This window comes from Mixophyes fleayi, chromosome 6 (genome assembly GCF_038048845.1).
Source record: "Mixophyes fleayi isolate aMixFle1 chromosome 6, aMixFle1.hap1, whole genome shotgun sequence".
NCBI classification, from domain to species: Eukaryota; Metazoa; Chordata; class Amphibia; order Anura; family Limnodynastidae; genus Mixophyes; species Mixophyes fleayi.
In genome coordinates this window covers 126,081,904-126,097,823 of record NC_134407.1, presented here as the reverse complement: position 1 = coordinate 126,097,823, position 15,920 = coordinate 126,081,904, and the positions used below count along the sequence as shown (strand labels likewise).

The window sequence follows — 15,920 nt, the reverse complement described above, 5'->3', positions numbered from 1 at the left end:
TTAATGAAGTGGAGGCGAGGTATAATTGTGTCCAGCATCAATGCATCAGCAGGTGATGGGTGCAAACACTGCTTCACGCAAAGGAAAACAAATTTTATATGCAAGTTGAAATACATTTTTAATGCAACATATTAGGTAGGTTCTCTCAAAAAAGGCAGCCTGGGCCCTTCACTGCAAGTGGAAGCTGCTATGATCAATCATTTTTTTGCCATTTAAAAGGGGAATAGCATGGGTAGTAACAAATACAAAAGTGTGTACTAATTCTATTGGAGGGCTGTAGACCATTGCTCTATAAGAGGGAGATCAGGCACTTGGAACCACCTTGCGTTAGACCAAGATCGTCACACCCAGTTGCTGAAGAATTGTCTGAAGAGGGGAGACTCATTACCCTCAGATACTACCTGAACCTGCAAACAAAAGATAATTAATAATCTTTCTGGATGTGATGGTAGAATGAGAATCAAATGATAGGTTGATTAGGCTATGGTGAGGAAGTGAGGGCAGCTACCTTACCCAAACTCTGCTACACTTATTTATTTATATAGCGCCAACATATTTTGTAGCGCTTTACAATTAGGGACAAACATGGTAAACTAATAAACAAAACTGGGTAAAACAGACAAAGAGGTGAGAATGAGAAGGCCCTGCTTGCAAGCTTACTACTTATTGTACTGTGCACAGGATCCCTATACTGAAACTCAGCTGTGAACACTATTCCATTATATATGGGGCATGAGATTACTATGTGGGAATTGTAAATGTGGGGTGTAAGGGGGGGGAAGGGTGTACATTTTGACAACTTTGCCTTCAGTGTAAAAATTATTCTGTCACTCGGGTAAGACACTGCACAGGCAAGTGAAGTAATAGGGAATGAGACCTCACAAGAATGGAGAGCGCTGGGGGAGCATAAAGGTTGATACTCTGCCTCAGTTGGAATATTTAGAACCGCCACCATAGTCCATAGGGTGGTTTGGTAGCAGGGAGGTTTACTCCTGGTAGTGAGACATTCCTAATCTCATTCCAAATACTGCCCCACGGCAGGGATATGTCTACAGTCCATATTACACAAAAAGCTTAAAAGCACTGGTTACATTATTCAGCATGGCTTATTCCTATTTACCTAATATAGGGAAAATAAACAGTAAGCAGAGCCTCAGACTGGCATGGTAAGATGATGGGGCAACAAAGACTCACCTGGGTTTTAGGAGAATATTTCATAAGTAACAGAAACTCATTGGCAATCTCCAGTGATCTTTCCCGCTCCTCTTTGTTTGCTTTTTTACCTGAAAAATCATTCAACGTTATGACAACCTACCCCGAGACCAATTTGTACTAAAGTCCTGCTCTGCAGAGGGTAATATTATAGCTAGAGATTCAGAATGGATAAGGGGGATAACCAGCAAAAAAAAAATACATGTACCTAGTTTGTTTTGTGCATACACATAGAAAGTAATATTTTTGTTTAAAAATCGCTTAGATCAATCTGCAGCGCAGCCAGACATCTATGGGCAAATTAGACAGAGCTAAATGCTTGGGTCAAGTGGCTGAATCTGCCTACAAACAGGCACTTTGACAGTGTACTTGCATTGTCAGACTAAGACCAGGGGGTAAATGTATGAACCTCCAGATTCTTCAACTCCAGCGAGTTCAGCGCTTAAATTTAAAGCGGCGCTGCCTTGTAAAGGGCGACAGATCTGGATTCACACTTCCGCTACCAAAGTTGATAAGATTGTGTCTATAGGACCTTGAGACATTTCATTTTCCCCATTACTATTTTTGTATCTGACTAGTGTTTATTAAGGCACAGCTTCTTGCTTCAATAAGCACAAATATTCAGCAACAGAATCATCAAATACAAAGAAATTATCTAAAATGTTACACTCCTGATATGAAATTTATGGTAGTTTTTCTATTTGGCAGCAAAATATGCATTTTAAATGTTGTGTAAAGCCCTATAAAATTGAACAGGGGCAGAGGAACCTGCCCATGAGGGGTATGGTAATTTTTTGCTATGATGCCTGTTCCTGTGTGTGTCGCTGCTGCAGCTACATGGAGTTATGGTAAGCCTATATTTGTCTTTGGGACTCTGATAATAGGCCACACAGCTTGTATGGATTGAACAAGGGTATATTTGATTATTCCCCTAGATCCAACTCCTGGGAGAATGGTTCAATCTGGCAGACTGTTTTGGACCTTTACAAAATTGTTCATGTTACAGGCAGAAGTGTGTAATGAAGGAATAAAATGTATAAATTAATTCTCTAGACCCTATAAATTTATGCCAGAGCTTACTATTTATTTCAGTTTGCTTTGTCTTTTATTTCACAAGATCCCTTTATCTCCTCCCAGAAGTCACCTGTCAATAACATCCTATATTAAAATATGATAACTAGCTTATAACAAGATATATTGGAAATTACTAGTTATGACAAAAACAGGGAATAGGTGGCATACAGAACACCATGAGTTTGCTCAAAGGATAACAAAATATGTCGTCTATACATTCCCCTGTACTATACCCTTTTAGGGAATACACATTGCTATAATAAGTTTAGATTATTTCTCCTTTGAAAACATAAGGCAGTGGCACCCACATAAGCTGTGAATATGTTAGGCAATTAGGTTATTTTAGATCTAATTTTCCACAGTGTATATGGGCCCAAACAGATTATTGATTTCAATCAGAGTCTGAGGGACTATATAAATTGCTAGTCTAATGGGATGGCAACTGCATGTTACCATGTCTGCAGTCATCCCTTAACCACACCAAATGTGCTCTATGATCTTGTCATAGGGCCCTTAAAGGGCATGCTTGTGGTGAACCAAAACACCAGCATGGCCTTCCAGTCAATGGCTGTCCATGCAATTTGGAACATATTAGTCCATAATAATGGACAGGGTTCCCTTAGACCAGTTTACACACTGTAATTATACCACCTGTGGATCTGTTACAATGTGTCAGTCAGTAATGAATACACCTGTGCTCCAGCAAGGGGCTATGGAAAACATGCACTGTTAGGGGTACTTGAGGACTGAGTTTGGAACACACTGCCTTAGACCTATACCCATTATAGAAAACTGTATAAAAACAAACACAAAATATTATTTTTAACTGAATAAAAACCCCTTGTTCACAACTTTTATATTACATTTACAATATTGTTTCCCATTGTAGTAAAATGGGAAAAAATAAAAATAATATGACAGGTGGCACTAGACTGCTGCTAAGAGCCCCCATACTGAATCACTATGCTTCAATAGAGCAGGAATTTCATTAGCCACTCACAAGCTGTTTCCCATGCTAGCAGTGATGTAATTGATAAGTGCATAGGAAAGCACATGTGAGCAGTTAATGACACCCATGGTCAATTGAGCAGAGTCATGATTAACTGGGGGTGTTAATGAGCCATCTAGCTTTACATTTTATGTACCGGTATATTTTTTTCCTCTCACAGGATTATAGAGAAAGAAGAATTTCCCATTGGACTATGATGGAAAGAAAAGACATTTTATGTATATATTTTAATAAAATGAACAGAGAATTAAATAGTCCCATTAGCATCAGTCCTGATAGCTTCATATAATTCCACTGTCTTCATTATTTACTTATATTAATGACTGTCCCTTTATTGCACAGCACTTCTAGTGACAATATGTACCTAGAGTAACAGTTAATCTGTGTAGATTAGCATCAATTTATGCCTCAAATCTACGGCTCGCACTCCTGGGAATGGGCATGTCATGAACGTATGGCAGCTTCTCCCTAATACTAAGAGTCTTCACTTGAAAGGGGCAAATTTAATTATCAGAACTTGGCACAGCCTCCAGGTCTTTTTCAGCGGTCTTCCTTTTAGTAAGGTGCTTGCATACATTAGTAATAAGCAGGGGTTGCTTGGGTTGCTTGGCTCCCAAGCAGGGGTTGCTTGGGAGCCAGACGCTGGTCAGCAGGCTATTAGGAACATTTTAAAGCTCAGTGACAGAGCCCACTACGGGACCAGCCTGGGAGGAGCAGATGCCCTCCAGCACAACCAGCCCCTGGTAAATAAAGTTGGTTATTGCAGTACAATTTTTTTTTCACCTTTCCAAACGTAAAGTTTCCCAGCAGTGTCCAGGATGAAGCAGTCGTCTGAAATCAGTTGTTCCTTGCGGTAGACTCCTCCGTCCCCGACACGAGACACTTGCATCTGTCCAGTAGCATTTGACACCTACATGAGTGAAGAATGCACATGAAGAATTTGCAGACATGTAAAGCTCTTATATTAGGAGTCTGGAACACATACCTGATAGAGCACAGCTCCTCTTGTATGTATCGCATCTGCCTCCTTGTCGTCCTCAGCACAGCCTTCTCTTAGAGACTCTGGCCTCTTCCCCAGAATCTGCAAGTTGCACTTAGAATTACTCTCAATACTGACTGCATGGAAGACTGGAGAGGTAAATAGTATGTATTCATTCCCTATTTGGATATATGTAACCAGTTAAATTGTCAATGCACAAGTCACTGAGATGACAGGGTGAGACTTTAGCACACATAGATCAGGAAGCCCTGGCCTTCAGGCAATTTTGGCAGTGAAGCATTTTAGCTGTACTTAAAATAGCTGGATACTTTTTATATGGCAATAAGAAACAATCTGGCCTCCATGGCTAACAATAGTCAACCTGCGACACTGACCTAATCAGAATTTGCAAATCGCGTAGAGCACCTGGGTTTAAGGGGTCGTCGAACACTGAAAGACTGACTTGAGGTCACTTATTCAGTAACTTTATTTTCACAGCCGTGTCCCCTCAGCATGCACCTACCACAGACAGAGGGGCGGCAGCATATCTGTGAAGCTTTCGGCTGCTGCTCCTCCATGGTGGTAGTGAGATAGAAATGTGGTGCTGGATTATGATGTCACACCCAGCGCCACACTCCCAAGAGGAGAAGATGGCTCCCTACCCTGCTCCACACAAGGTAAGAAAAGGGGTGTATGGCCTATGAGGGGAGCCCAAGTGGGATGAGGGGGTGTGTCTATGGCACATAGGGAGCATATGCCAGTCTAGAACTTATTGCTACCGTACACCATTCCCGATGAACTACATGTTGCATTCTTGCATGCTCATATCCTGTTTATGTACCATTAGATCAGGCCTGTCCAACCTGCGGCCCTCCAGATGTTGTGAAACTACAAGTCCCAGCATGCCCTTCCAGCTATCAACAGGTTGTCTACTGGCAAAGCATGCTGGGGCTTCTAGTTTCACAACACCTGGAGGGCCGCAGGTTGGACAGGCCTGCATTAGATGGAACCCACTCCCTGAAAGTTTGAAGGCACCCAAAGCTCAAAATGTTTATTTGCATAGAAATTGGCTCTAGCACAGGTGACAGTATATGTTAGATATGTGGTTATGCTATCTCTCTTTGTAGAAACTTAGGAAGTTACATCATGGTAACTTTACCTTTTTAAAGGGTTCTAAGCCTGTTTGAGAGATAAATGTATAAAATATGCCTGTATTAGGACTTTACTGAATGGTAAACTCTACAATGATTACATTATCCAATGGAAAATTAAAAATAGGGTTACAAGTGGAAAAAACTAGAGTTTAAGAAGCCATTGACTGACAATTCTTATTAGTACCCTTACATATTTTCTACCATTTTGATAAAAAGCAGTCGGTACCTGAATCATTTCCTCTGGCTCCTCCCCTTCTTGAATAATTTCAACCTTTGCAGCTCCACGTCGTTCACTGTCTCGTATCTGATTGGCCAAGTCCCGTGCACGATTCCTTTCCATCATGTTTGAGTTAGATCCCGACCAGACATATATAAACTGGTAGTTAGGAAAGGAGAGAATTTCAGTAATCGTTGCCCCAACTGTGCAGACACATTACAAAGACACAACAGTTTGCACGTTATTAAGAAAATTGGGGAGAATCCTGTCTCGATAGAACTACAAAACTTCTTGAGCACAGCTGATTGACTGCTCAGAGATGCCATTTTTTTAAAACATTATTCTCATCTGGCAGTGGTTCCCTGAAGATTGGATTGAAAAAAATGGACATAATCTAAGGTAATGATTATCATTCAGTCAATAAGACCAAAATGACCATTTTATTTTGGACGCAAGTTAAATACTGTCTGTTTTTTCATGTAGTACACAAATACTTGAGAGCTTATTTGTACACTGAAATTTAAAGTTGATCTAGGACATGCCCTACCCCAAATATAAATCTGCCATCACATTTTTAATTTACATCCCCCTTCAATGCAACATGATTTTGCCAAGGTGTAAAGTTACCCTTTTTTTTTTTGCTTTACTTTCCTTAATGAATCAGGCCCCTCTTATTTATAGCCAAAAGTATGTCTTTCTTTGTACACCTGCTGCTCAATCTGTCAGTTCATAAGTACTCAAGAAAGAAAAGCTCACTTTTTTCAACAACTCATTTTTTTTTATAAAGATCCATAAAGGGTAAATTAACTGACAAGCCCCTCCTAGTCATGAGCAACTTGTAGCTCATGCCAAACCCTCCCCCAATTTTCTTTCTTATTTCTTGACGGATATCTAAATCTTTTATGAAATCTGTCACTGCAAGTCCTGCTATTAATCACATCACCACCCAGCCGAGTCATTTCCTGCCATTCACAGTCATCATACCACTATTCATTGTAAGTATATAAGGTGGTGATGTGTTACAAAAATGTAGATACTGGCCCTGATTCATTAAAGATCGCAAGTTCCGTTGCATGCCATAAAGTGCGCAAAATACATGCTCAAAAACGGACTTTACGCCAGTGAATGTAAGTGCATGCATTTAAGTTTGAACGCAAAGTACACTTCCGACCCTATGATTTGAAGGGCAGAATGGTGTAGGGAAGGTGAGTATGCACATAGGCAATGTAAAGTAAGGGCATGCCAAGATAGAGCGCACACACATTCATCCGATTCAAGCTTGGGGCACCTCTCAGATAAGTGATTTTCAGCAGTATAACTTGCGCTAGCTACAGGGCAGGTGTAAGTGCCGAGTGGTAACGATGATGGTTGAATATGTATGCTAGAACATGTGTTTGCAATCAAAAGCAACTGCAAAAATACATTTAATGTACAGTAGACATTAAGAAAATCCTGATATATCTATTTCATGTTAAAAAGCAATTCATTTTTTTTTTGTTTTTTTAAGTGTATTTTTTTTTATTAATGATCGTATTAACAGATGTTAATGTACTTTTTCCATGAATCTGATAGGACTTTACATTGTACATATGCATTGTGTGTATCCTACAGTATGTAGTTTCTGTCTGCATATGGCAAGTGCCTTATAGCCAGAGCATAAGTCTGTGTATGGAATTTACATCTGTTTAAAAAAAACAATGAGTTCTGGGAATTTATGACACTACCAAAAGAGCATCCAGTCTAATTTCTTCCAGAGAGGTCATCGGTAGATGAAGATTTTGACAAGTGAAAACGTACTGATGTCAAACTGTGGCCTCTACAAAGGTTTGAGACAACTGTAAGAGTTCATCAAGTACCTGGGAGTTTCACAAACAACAGTGCAGGAAAAGTAGCTCTACGGGTTGAACAAAACGGGCTGAGAAGGATTCATTGTGAGAACATCAAAGAGTAGCAATGAGGAGGGGATAGTACGAAAAAGGAAACAAAAGAAAGTCACCTTACATAGATTTGAATAAGAAGCCAGGTTAGGGACATCAGTAGACGTAGAAGAGAAGTAAAAACACAAGATAAGCTGATAAGCAACTGCACTGAGGATATATTATAGTGGAATAATTTGTGATTCAGGCAGAAATAAGAAACAAGTCCAACTGGGAAAAGTTAAGGAACCTTCTTTATTTTTTTGCAGTAGATGATCAGAGGAAAGGATCACTTTACCCTGTACCTAAAAAAGAAGCAAATAAAAGAGCAGTAGAAACAGGATAGATACAGTCACTAATCTGGCAGCTGAAATAAAGCATTCAGAGAAATAGACTCAGCAAAGTTCCAGATTTGGGATGGAACACAGAATTAGGGGATGTCTTTAAGGGGAAGGATCTTTTTTTTTATACGTGTAACCATAATAGATCACTGTGGTACCTGTCTAATTATTATGACGGCCATACATTTACTAGTCTCGCCACAGGGGCAGATTTGTTTTTCTACATTTCACCCTGTACATCAAATGATGCCCGGTAGTGAGAACACTGCTATTGCCGGCGATCAGCCTAATTATGAAGTGTAGGGACAGTAGATGTAATAAAAGCATTATGAAAATTGGTGCACAGAGTAAAGTGGTTTTACACACAGCAATCAATCATATTATGGGAATGTAAGTTAGAGTATCTGAGCAAAATAAGATGACTTTCACAGATATTTACACACGTGTAGATTACTAATTCTCTTTCTACTGTGAAATATAATGGTATTAGAAGCAACTGAGGAGCTCCATTGCCATATAAAAGAAACCACCACTTGGCCTGCTTTATACAGGTCACTGAACTCCAAGGTGACATCTCACAATATTCTAACAGTACAGGTACAATAAGCCTAGAATACACCGATGTTAGGGGGGTATGCAGCCCAACAACTGCATACCCACTGAAGCGCATACACACAAAAACTTATAGTGACACAGACTGTCAAAAATATTACCTTTCCTGTGTCCAAGATGAAACAGTCTCCAGTATTGAAGCTTTCCCACGTCAAGTCCGCCTCTATGGCACGAATATGTTTCCGTCCCCTCACGTGGTAAAGATGGTGGGCAGGAGCCACAGAGTCCTTTTGAGCATGTTGAAAACCTGAGGAAACACCTCCATCCTATGACATAAGGCGTACGGGAAAGTGTTATAATAGCCAGATGTGTAGTGTGACAGAACGTATAAGCTACACTGATTTAATGGTTTATAAAGAATATTGTGCTCTGGCCTCCTAACTAAAACATTTGTATGTGGTGTGAAGACTGAATCCATTGACACATGCTTTTGTGGATATAAAGTGCTTTAGATGAGTGAGCCATCTTCAAAATATAAAATTTATAATGTACATATACAGGAACTGGCCAGACATTTGAACCTTCTGAAAAGGAAGCCATTCAGAGCTTTAAGCTAGTGGACCATAGTTATTTTTATAATTTCATGTTTCTTAATTTCTGTCATATGATACGATCTAAATACTGGTACTAAATGGTAACAATTTTGTATGTGGTAGAGAAGGATAAACTGTACTATTCTAAAAGATCAGCATATATAAACATTGTTGTTCACTCAGAAAAACATTCAAAAGTTGCTTAGTGAATATTATCATATTTCTTTCCTGATCTACTGACACAAACTGCTCAAATAACTAATGTCTGTTGCAGCAGACTAGGCTGGCTATTTGTTGACATCACCATACTTTTTAAGTGGCTTATCACTAAACATTTCCATTGTCAGATAAATGTATATATAGAGCACTCTATATATTTTGCACAGTATGGGCATGGGTGGACAAACCTAACATAGATCCAGCCAGTTAGAGACTGGGTACCCGCAGTCTAGATCAAGCTATATTCCACTGGTGTATCTATAATGGGTGCAAGGTGTGCGATACATACAGGCCCATAAGTCAACGGGGGCCCAGCACCATTCCCTTGTATTGTTGTGGGCCGCCTGCACCCAGAGTGACACAGGCAGGCATAATACCGACGACTTTGTGAGAGTTCTAGTTGTCCCAAACTCCCTTTAGCTGCACCGACCCTGCACCTGGCTACACAAAATAGACAGATCTGAGGTGGAGAGGGTGTTCAACACTACTCTGGCACACAGGCTCACTGAATTCACAAAACATCTCTGTAAGCAATATTTAATAGTCTTCTCTTACTAAGTGAAGAAAATAGCAGAGAGCTTTAAATGAGCAGTCTTAATGTTTGGTTGTACTTCCAGTGTAAGCATCCAGTCACACATGCTTTTAGTAGGTTATTACAATACACCCACTGTCCATTAGCTACACACAAACCCCAAAGTAATTATGGAGCCCTAAACAACCAAACACTGCACAGTGCAAAGCATTGCTGACTACAGTACTACTCAGAGGTGGAACTAGGAACCAGGGCCCCTGACCCTCTGCATCTGCCCCCATTATATCCATGGGCCCCACCACACCAATGGTAGTTTCGCCACTACTACTACTACCAACATCACCTCTGCAAAATTTTTGTACCATCTTAAAGATTGTGACCACCGATTTCACTCACCAAATAGGTGACTCCCCGGGGAAATAAAGACATAAACTCTACACTTTCATGACCTTGCGTTTCCCGGTTCTGAGTCGGTTTTTCACCCATGTGCATATGGAGCTGAGAACTGTAAATGGCTCCAGCAGCCCTTTCATCCACGGAGGTTCCATTTCCTGTGTGTGGGGCAAGAAATGACAGTAAGAGGAAAGAGACCATATATACTGCATTATAACTTACTAGCTTTGTCGCTTTCCTTTTTGTTTTAAACCATCCAGTGCATATCTCCTAGCTGCCTCTTTTTTTAAAAAAAATCAGACTCTTTTGGATAATCTCCTGCATTGGCTCCTAAATGCAAAATAGTATCCATGATATTATGGGTCATATGCATAGTAAATCGTATTTTACAATATAAAAGAAAGAAACTTGTTCTTTATCGGCCAACTCATTGGTCACACATAATGCTTCGAGCTAGAACTGCCAATGGATTCCCCTGATATTAGTAGACCATACCCCAATTTGTTTTTCAAACTGAGTGTGCATAAAATCCATATCTGGTGGTCTTCTCCAGTCATACAGACTTTTTGGTCCAAGGTTCGAAATCTCATTGTAAGTTTAAAAGCTACAGATATTTCCTTTCAACCGAAAAACAGAACAGGAGTCTCACATCACTACCGAGTACTGCTGAAGTACAGTGCTCCTTCCACTATCTAACTCTCGGTCTGTTGCTTCCTGCTTGCCTCCATACCCTCCTCACATCATGATACTGCCACTGTCACATGCAGCCCTGTCCTCACTTACACAATCACATGACTGGACAGGTCACTGCTTCCCACATCATCAGTACACTCATCTCGTGCTGGTATAACCATTCAATGATCTGACAATGAATAAACTGGGTACACACAGACGAGCCAGACCAAATAAAATAATGTGGTCAGACAGTGACACACCATACAAATCATAGAACGTCAGTTAGTAAAATGTCATGCATAAGCATAAAAAAAAAAAAAAAAAAAAAAAAAGCAGCCAGATAAAGCAAGCAATGTATTTAATAAGAGTTGCAGGAGGGGATGTACAAACCACATTTATTGATAATACTCTTAGCCTGTGTTGCGGAGAGTTGCTATTAGGAAAACACAAAAGAGATTTTGCTGGAATACAGGTCACTTATGTGGACCTTCCCACAGGCTCTCCCGCTCACCATTCCAGACATAGGTGCTGTTGCCTTCAGATGAGTTGAGGATAAGGAGGTAGGTGTCTCCAGAGTGAAATACTCCATGGCTCTCACTGGGGACAGGGATTAGCTTCATCTTTTCAATGCGGAACACATGCAACCCAGGGTCTGAAATAGATGAGGGAAACCGCAGATCCCTATGATTTGAGAGGGGAGGGGGGGAGAGAAAGGTAGAAATTAAATGTCAATAAATCCTATAACAGAGTTGCGCAAACTCGGTCCCCCAGATCTACCAACTGCTCATGTTTTCAGGATTTCTTTAATCATGCACAGGCGAGTAAATCTATTGGCTGGGTCAGTAATTATCCCACCTGTTTCTACAGACAGAAGTCCTGAAAATATGACCTGCTGGTAGCTCTGAAGACTGGGTTTCAGCACCTTTATCCTAGAATATGAGATAACACTATATTCATGTGTTGTGTAGCAGAACTAAACCTGAAAAAACAACATTGTAAGAGAGAACTGTAGTGTATTGTGTTTCCTGGAACAACTCTCTTTGCTCTTCAGAAATTGTTTACTGCACGCTGCTATATATTTTTGGACATCCTTCCCAGATCACTACTGAACTGCAACAATATATAAATTGATCTATTAGCAATAAATGCTACATCAGATAATCATGGCAACCCTAAGTCAGAAATAGCTAAGAAGCAAAAACTACAAGTCATGCTAAAATTCATCACTTTCATACGTATGAATAGATTGCACTTATGTGGACATTAACATTAAAGTTTTAATTTTTGGGTTTAGTAAGGAGGATCTAGCAGAGATATTTAAGAAAAGAATGTAATGAAACTACATATCACCCACAAACACACTATTTGCCCTTATGAGCAGATAAAACTGGGCATTTTTATTAGTGTGGGATCAGGTACCTAGAATTTCCCTAAACAGGAAATACTGGCAAAGGAACAAAAAAACAAAAAACAAAACCACAATGTTATATTGCAATTGTTATATTACTGTAAATGTAAATATTATGTAGAGGTCTTTGTTAACAAATGATGGGGTGTAATCCCAACCATGGAAAATATAGAGGAACCTTAAATCAAATCTCTGGTATTCAAAATGAAAAAGTAACTCCACTCAAAATAACTCTAAGGTAGGTTCTGTAAGTTATCAGAATAACTCTTGATACTTGAAATTGAGAGATACTTGGAATTTGACAGATGTTTTGAATAAGTAAAAACAGTAACTATGGAAACAGTCAGTCTAATATACAATTTATTTTCATGCCTATAAAATGTCTCAAACCATTTTTTACAAAATACCTGTCAAATTCCAGCAACTTTTTTTCAGGTTTCAATAGGCAATTTCAGGTATAAATACTGTAACTATTAAGTCAAGTAAAAGAAGTTATAGCAGCAAGTTCTAGTACCCAACATAATGGTTTTATTTAGGCATAGTCATATTTATTGGAGTTACCATTTAATATTTAGTTATATTACATGACTTTAGAACATTGATGGCTTGTCAGTGCACAACTATGAACCCACGTATTTCTGCGTGAGGGTCTGTAAACAATAAGGGGGTGATTTACTAAAGGTGTAACGCTACACCAAATTGCATTCATCCTGCCCAAAGTTAAGTACATTAATAAATTACCCCACAAAACTAATGACATGCAACCGTAGTAGCAGCAAGGCACACAAAAGTGTAGAAATAGTAAGGATTGACAGGATGCAGTCAGTGTAAAGGAACTCGAAAGGCTGGGTGAGTTGAGTAGAGGAAATGGAAAGAAACCACAGCAATTACAAGATTGAGAATAGGCAGCATAGTACTTTACAAGGCAGCAATGCAATGTTGTATTTTAATCTGCCCAAGTTCAGACACATAAAAATACATACAGAAAGTACAAAACACTGCTGGACTGACCCAGGAAACCATGTGGCCACTGCCTTTTGAAGTTTGCAATCTCTGAAGAATGAATGAGTGTCTAGCTGGCTATCAGCCATGTAAGTTCCATAATTATGGAATAAATATGTTGTGCATGATTCTGATGTGATGTGCATGAATGTAATACAATTTACTGTAAGGAGTTATTGTGCGCTGTTTGGCTTAAGTGTGTGACTGTGGTGTCAAGTGACTGTCACTGTTCGTATGCTGTGTCCTTACTTTGCACAGGGGCCTCCGTACATCTTCACTCTGTAAAAACATTATGGACAGGTTATTAGTAGTTATAGTATAGGGGATTTGCAGTGCTATAATGTTTTACACAGAACACTTTGCAGACTGTTTTGAATAAGTTTCAGTAGGTAACTGATAACAATCATTATGTAGAAAATCATCTTATTGCTGCCTCGGGTTTGCTTTTTATCACCCTGCGTCTTACCTTGTTTAGCCTGCTCTTATTAGTCTTCCTTGCTCTTGATAGCGAAGCTACCATTCACCACACCCTTCTGAGCCTGGAGAACTAGCTTTTTTATGTTAGAAGTCTGTGGTTTCTGTGAGGTAGAAAAAAAAAACAGAGGGAGGGCGGAGTGTGACTCAGTATCCTGTGCAAGAGACCCAGCCTGAAGCAATCAGCAGGGAGAGGGGAAACAAGACAGGTAATAGAATACTCCCATCCAGTTCTGAAGAGCATCACAAAGGCGGAGGGATGAATGTAATGTAGAGAGGAAAGGGAGCAAAATACACTACTGTATACTCTGGAAACAAAATAAAAAAAAAGAAATGGTGGTATTTATGTTCACACGTTTTGACAGTCTCTAAAATGAAAGTTGCAAGTTATACAACAGTTTGCAACTGGCTTATGTGCAGAATGGCACAGTGGTAAGCATTGCTTCCTCACCGTGCAGGGGCCATGGGCTCTAGTATACCAGGGCACTATCTGTGTGGAGTTTGTGTGGTTCCTCCTGGTACTCATGTTCCCTAACACAATCCAACACACACTTACTGGTAGGGCAGTGTTTGTGTCATATAGATAGTTAGCTCCAGTAGAGCAGGGACTGATGTGAATAATTTTAAAAATATATCTACTTTATTGCATAATACATAAAGTTTACTAACAATGTCTTCCAGTAGTTCTGCAACTGTTACCTCACAGATCTTCTCCGTAGTATACATTGTGTATTGTAATATCACTTGCAGGTTAATGGTAATCTTGTTCATTAACCTGTATTCTATTATAATATGGCTTGACAATATATGGTTACAAAAGAAAACATTGAAAAAAATGCATGATATGTTTATCTGACCAAGAAACAAAAATATTATGGTATTGTGTAACCCATAACTGCAGTATTTTAATGAGCGTTTTAGTCTTGTGTGTAAAAGATTTACATGGCACTACCACTCGTTTAATGATTGTTGGCACAGAAACAAGGTTGTTAACCTTCCCATTAGGGCGCATATGCACTTTATGCCATATGTTTTTAAGCTTTCTGGCTGTGATAAAGACAATCAGCCTTGTTTACAGAGATGATAGCAGCCGTCCCATCCAAACGATGTTGACAATTGACCAAAGAATTGAACATAATGCATGTTTATTTTCAAACTTCTCTCCGCTGTCATTCAAGAAACTGTCAGTGTCTCCAGCGGATAGAATAGCTGGTTAACGATGAAGGTCCATCATGGCATGAGACCCTTGCAGTTGGGGAGGGACATGGGGTACTGTCTAACCCAGTGGTTCCCAAACTTTTGCAGTTTGTGGCACCCTTAGAGTCTCCATAATTTTTTCAAGGCACCCCTCCAAAATAATTACTGAGCAGTCCTGTTTTAGAAGTAGTTGGGTCAAAAAAATTTAATGAGTATTTAGGTCAGGACAGAAATACTTATTTAGTTGTATGCAAAAATGCCCCCTCTACAACCAGACACACTGCCCCCTCTGCATCCAGTCACTCTGCCCCCCTCCTCTGCCCGCACCTCTGTCACGCTGTCCCCCCCCACCTCCTCTGTCACGCTGTCCCCTCTCCTCTGGCATGCTCCCTCTCACTCGGTCCCCTCTGCCGAGGGAAAGCCAGAAGAAAACAAAACAGAACATAAACTCACCAATCTGCACGGCGCCGGGACCCAGCATTCTCCCTCTCTCTCACGCAGCTTGTCGCTATAGTGACAAGCTGCATGAGAGAGAAGTTTGCTGGGTCCCGGTGCCGCGCGGATTGTTGTTTGTTTTGCTTTTTCCTGACTTTCCCGCGGCACCCCTGGGAGCCGCGGCACACACTTTGGGAACCGCTGGTCTAACTACTAGATTTTGGGGAAGAATGATCGCTATTAATGAAGAACAATCCCTAAATAAATTAAACCCAAATAAATAATTTTTTAAAAGCGGTAGAAGGTGAAATACATTGAAGACAAGTAAGGGGAGATTAAAAGGTATTATAATAAAGAAGAGGATCCTAAAGCTAGACTGTTAGAAACAATTAATCTCATATATGGTGACCATGTGCAATTAGTCGCATAGTTTCTAATTCCACTTAAACAAAATTGGGCCCTAGGTTTTGCATTTTTATTTGCCATGCATGTCATGGCTCTTTTTGGGCTTTTTTATTTTAGTCATTGCTCTTATTGC

At 39.9% G+C, this 15,920-nt stretch overlaps 1 protein-coding gene across 1 annotated transcript; it reads right to left on the bottom strand.

The window, feature by feature from the left end:
- Nucleotides 1-92: 92 nt before the first annotated feature.
- Nucleotides 93-13,882, bottom strand: CAPG (capping actin protein, gelsolin like). Its single transcript, XM_075217303.1, has 10 exons — nt 13,743-13,882; nt 13,526-13,555; nt 11,378-11,547; nt 10,195-10,349; nt 8,616-8,780; nt 5,655-5,804; nt 4,281-4,376; nt 4,079-4,205; nt 1,195-1,283; nt 93-407 (listed from the first exon to the last, which is right to left on the bottom strand). The coding sequence occupies exons 2-10, from the start codon at nt 13,546-13,548 to the stop codon at nt 342-344; spliced, it is 1,041 nt and encodes a 346-aa protein (XP_075073404.1). The 5' UTR covers nt 13,549-13,555; nt 13,743-13,882; the 3' UTR covers nt 93-341.
- Nucleotides 13,883-15,920: the final 2,038 nt, after the last annotated feature.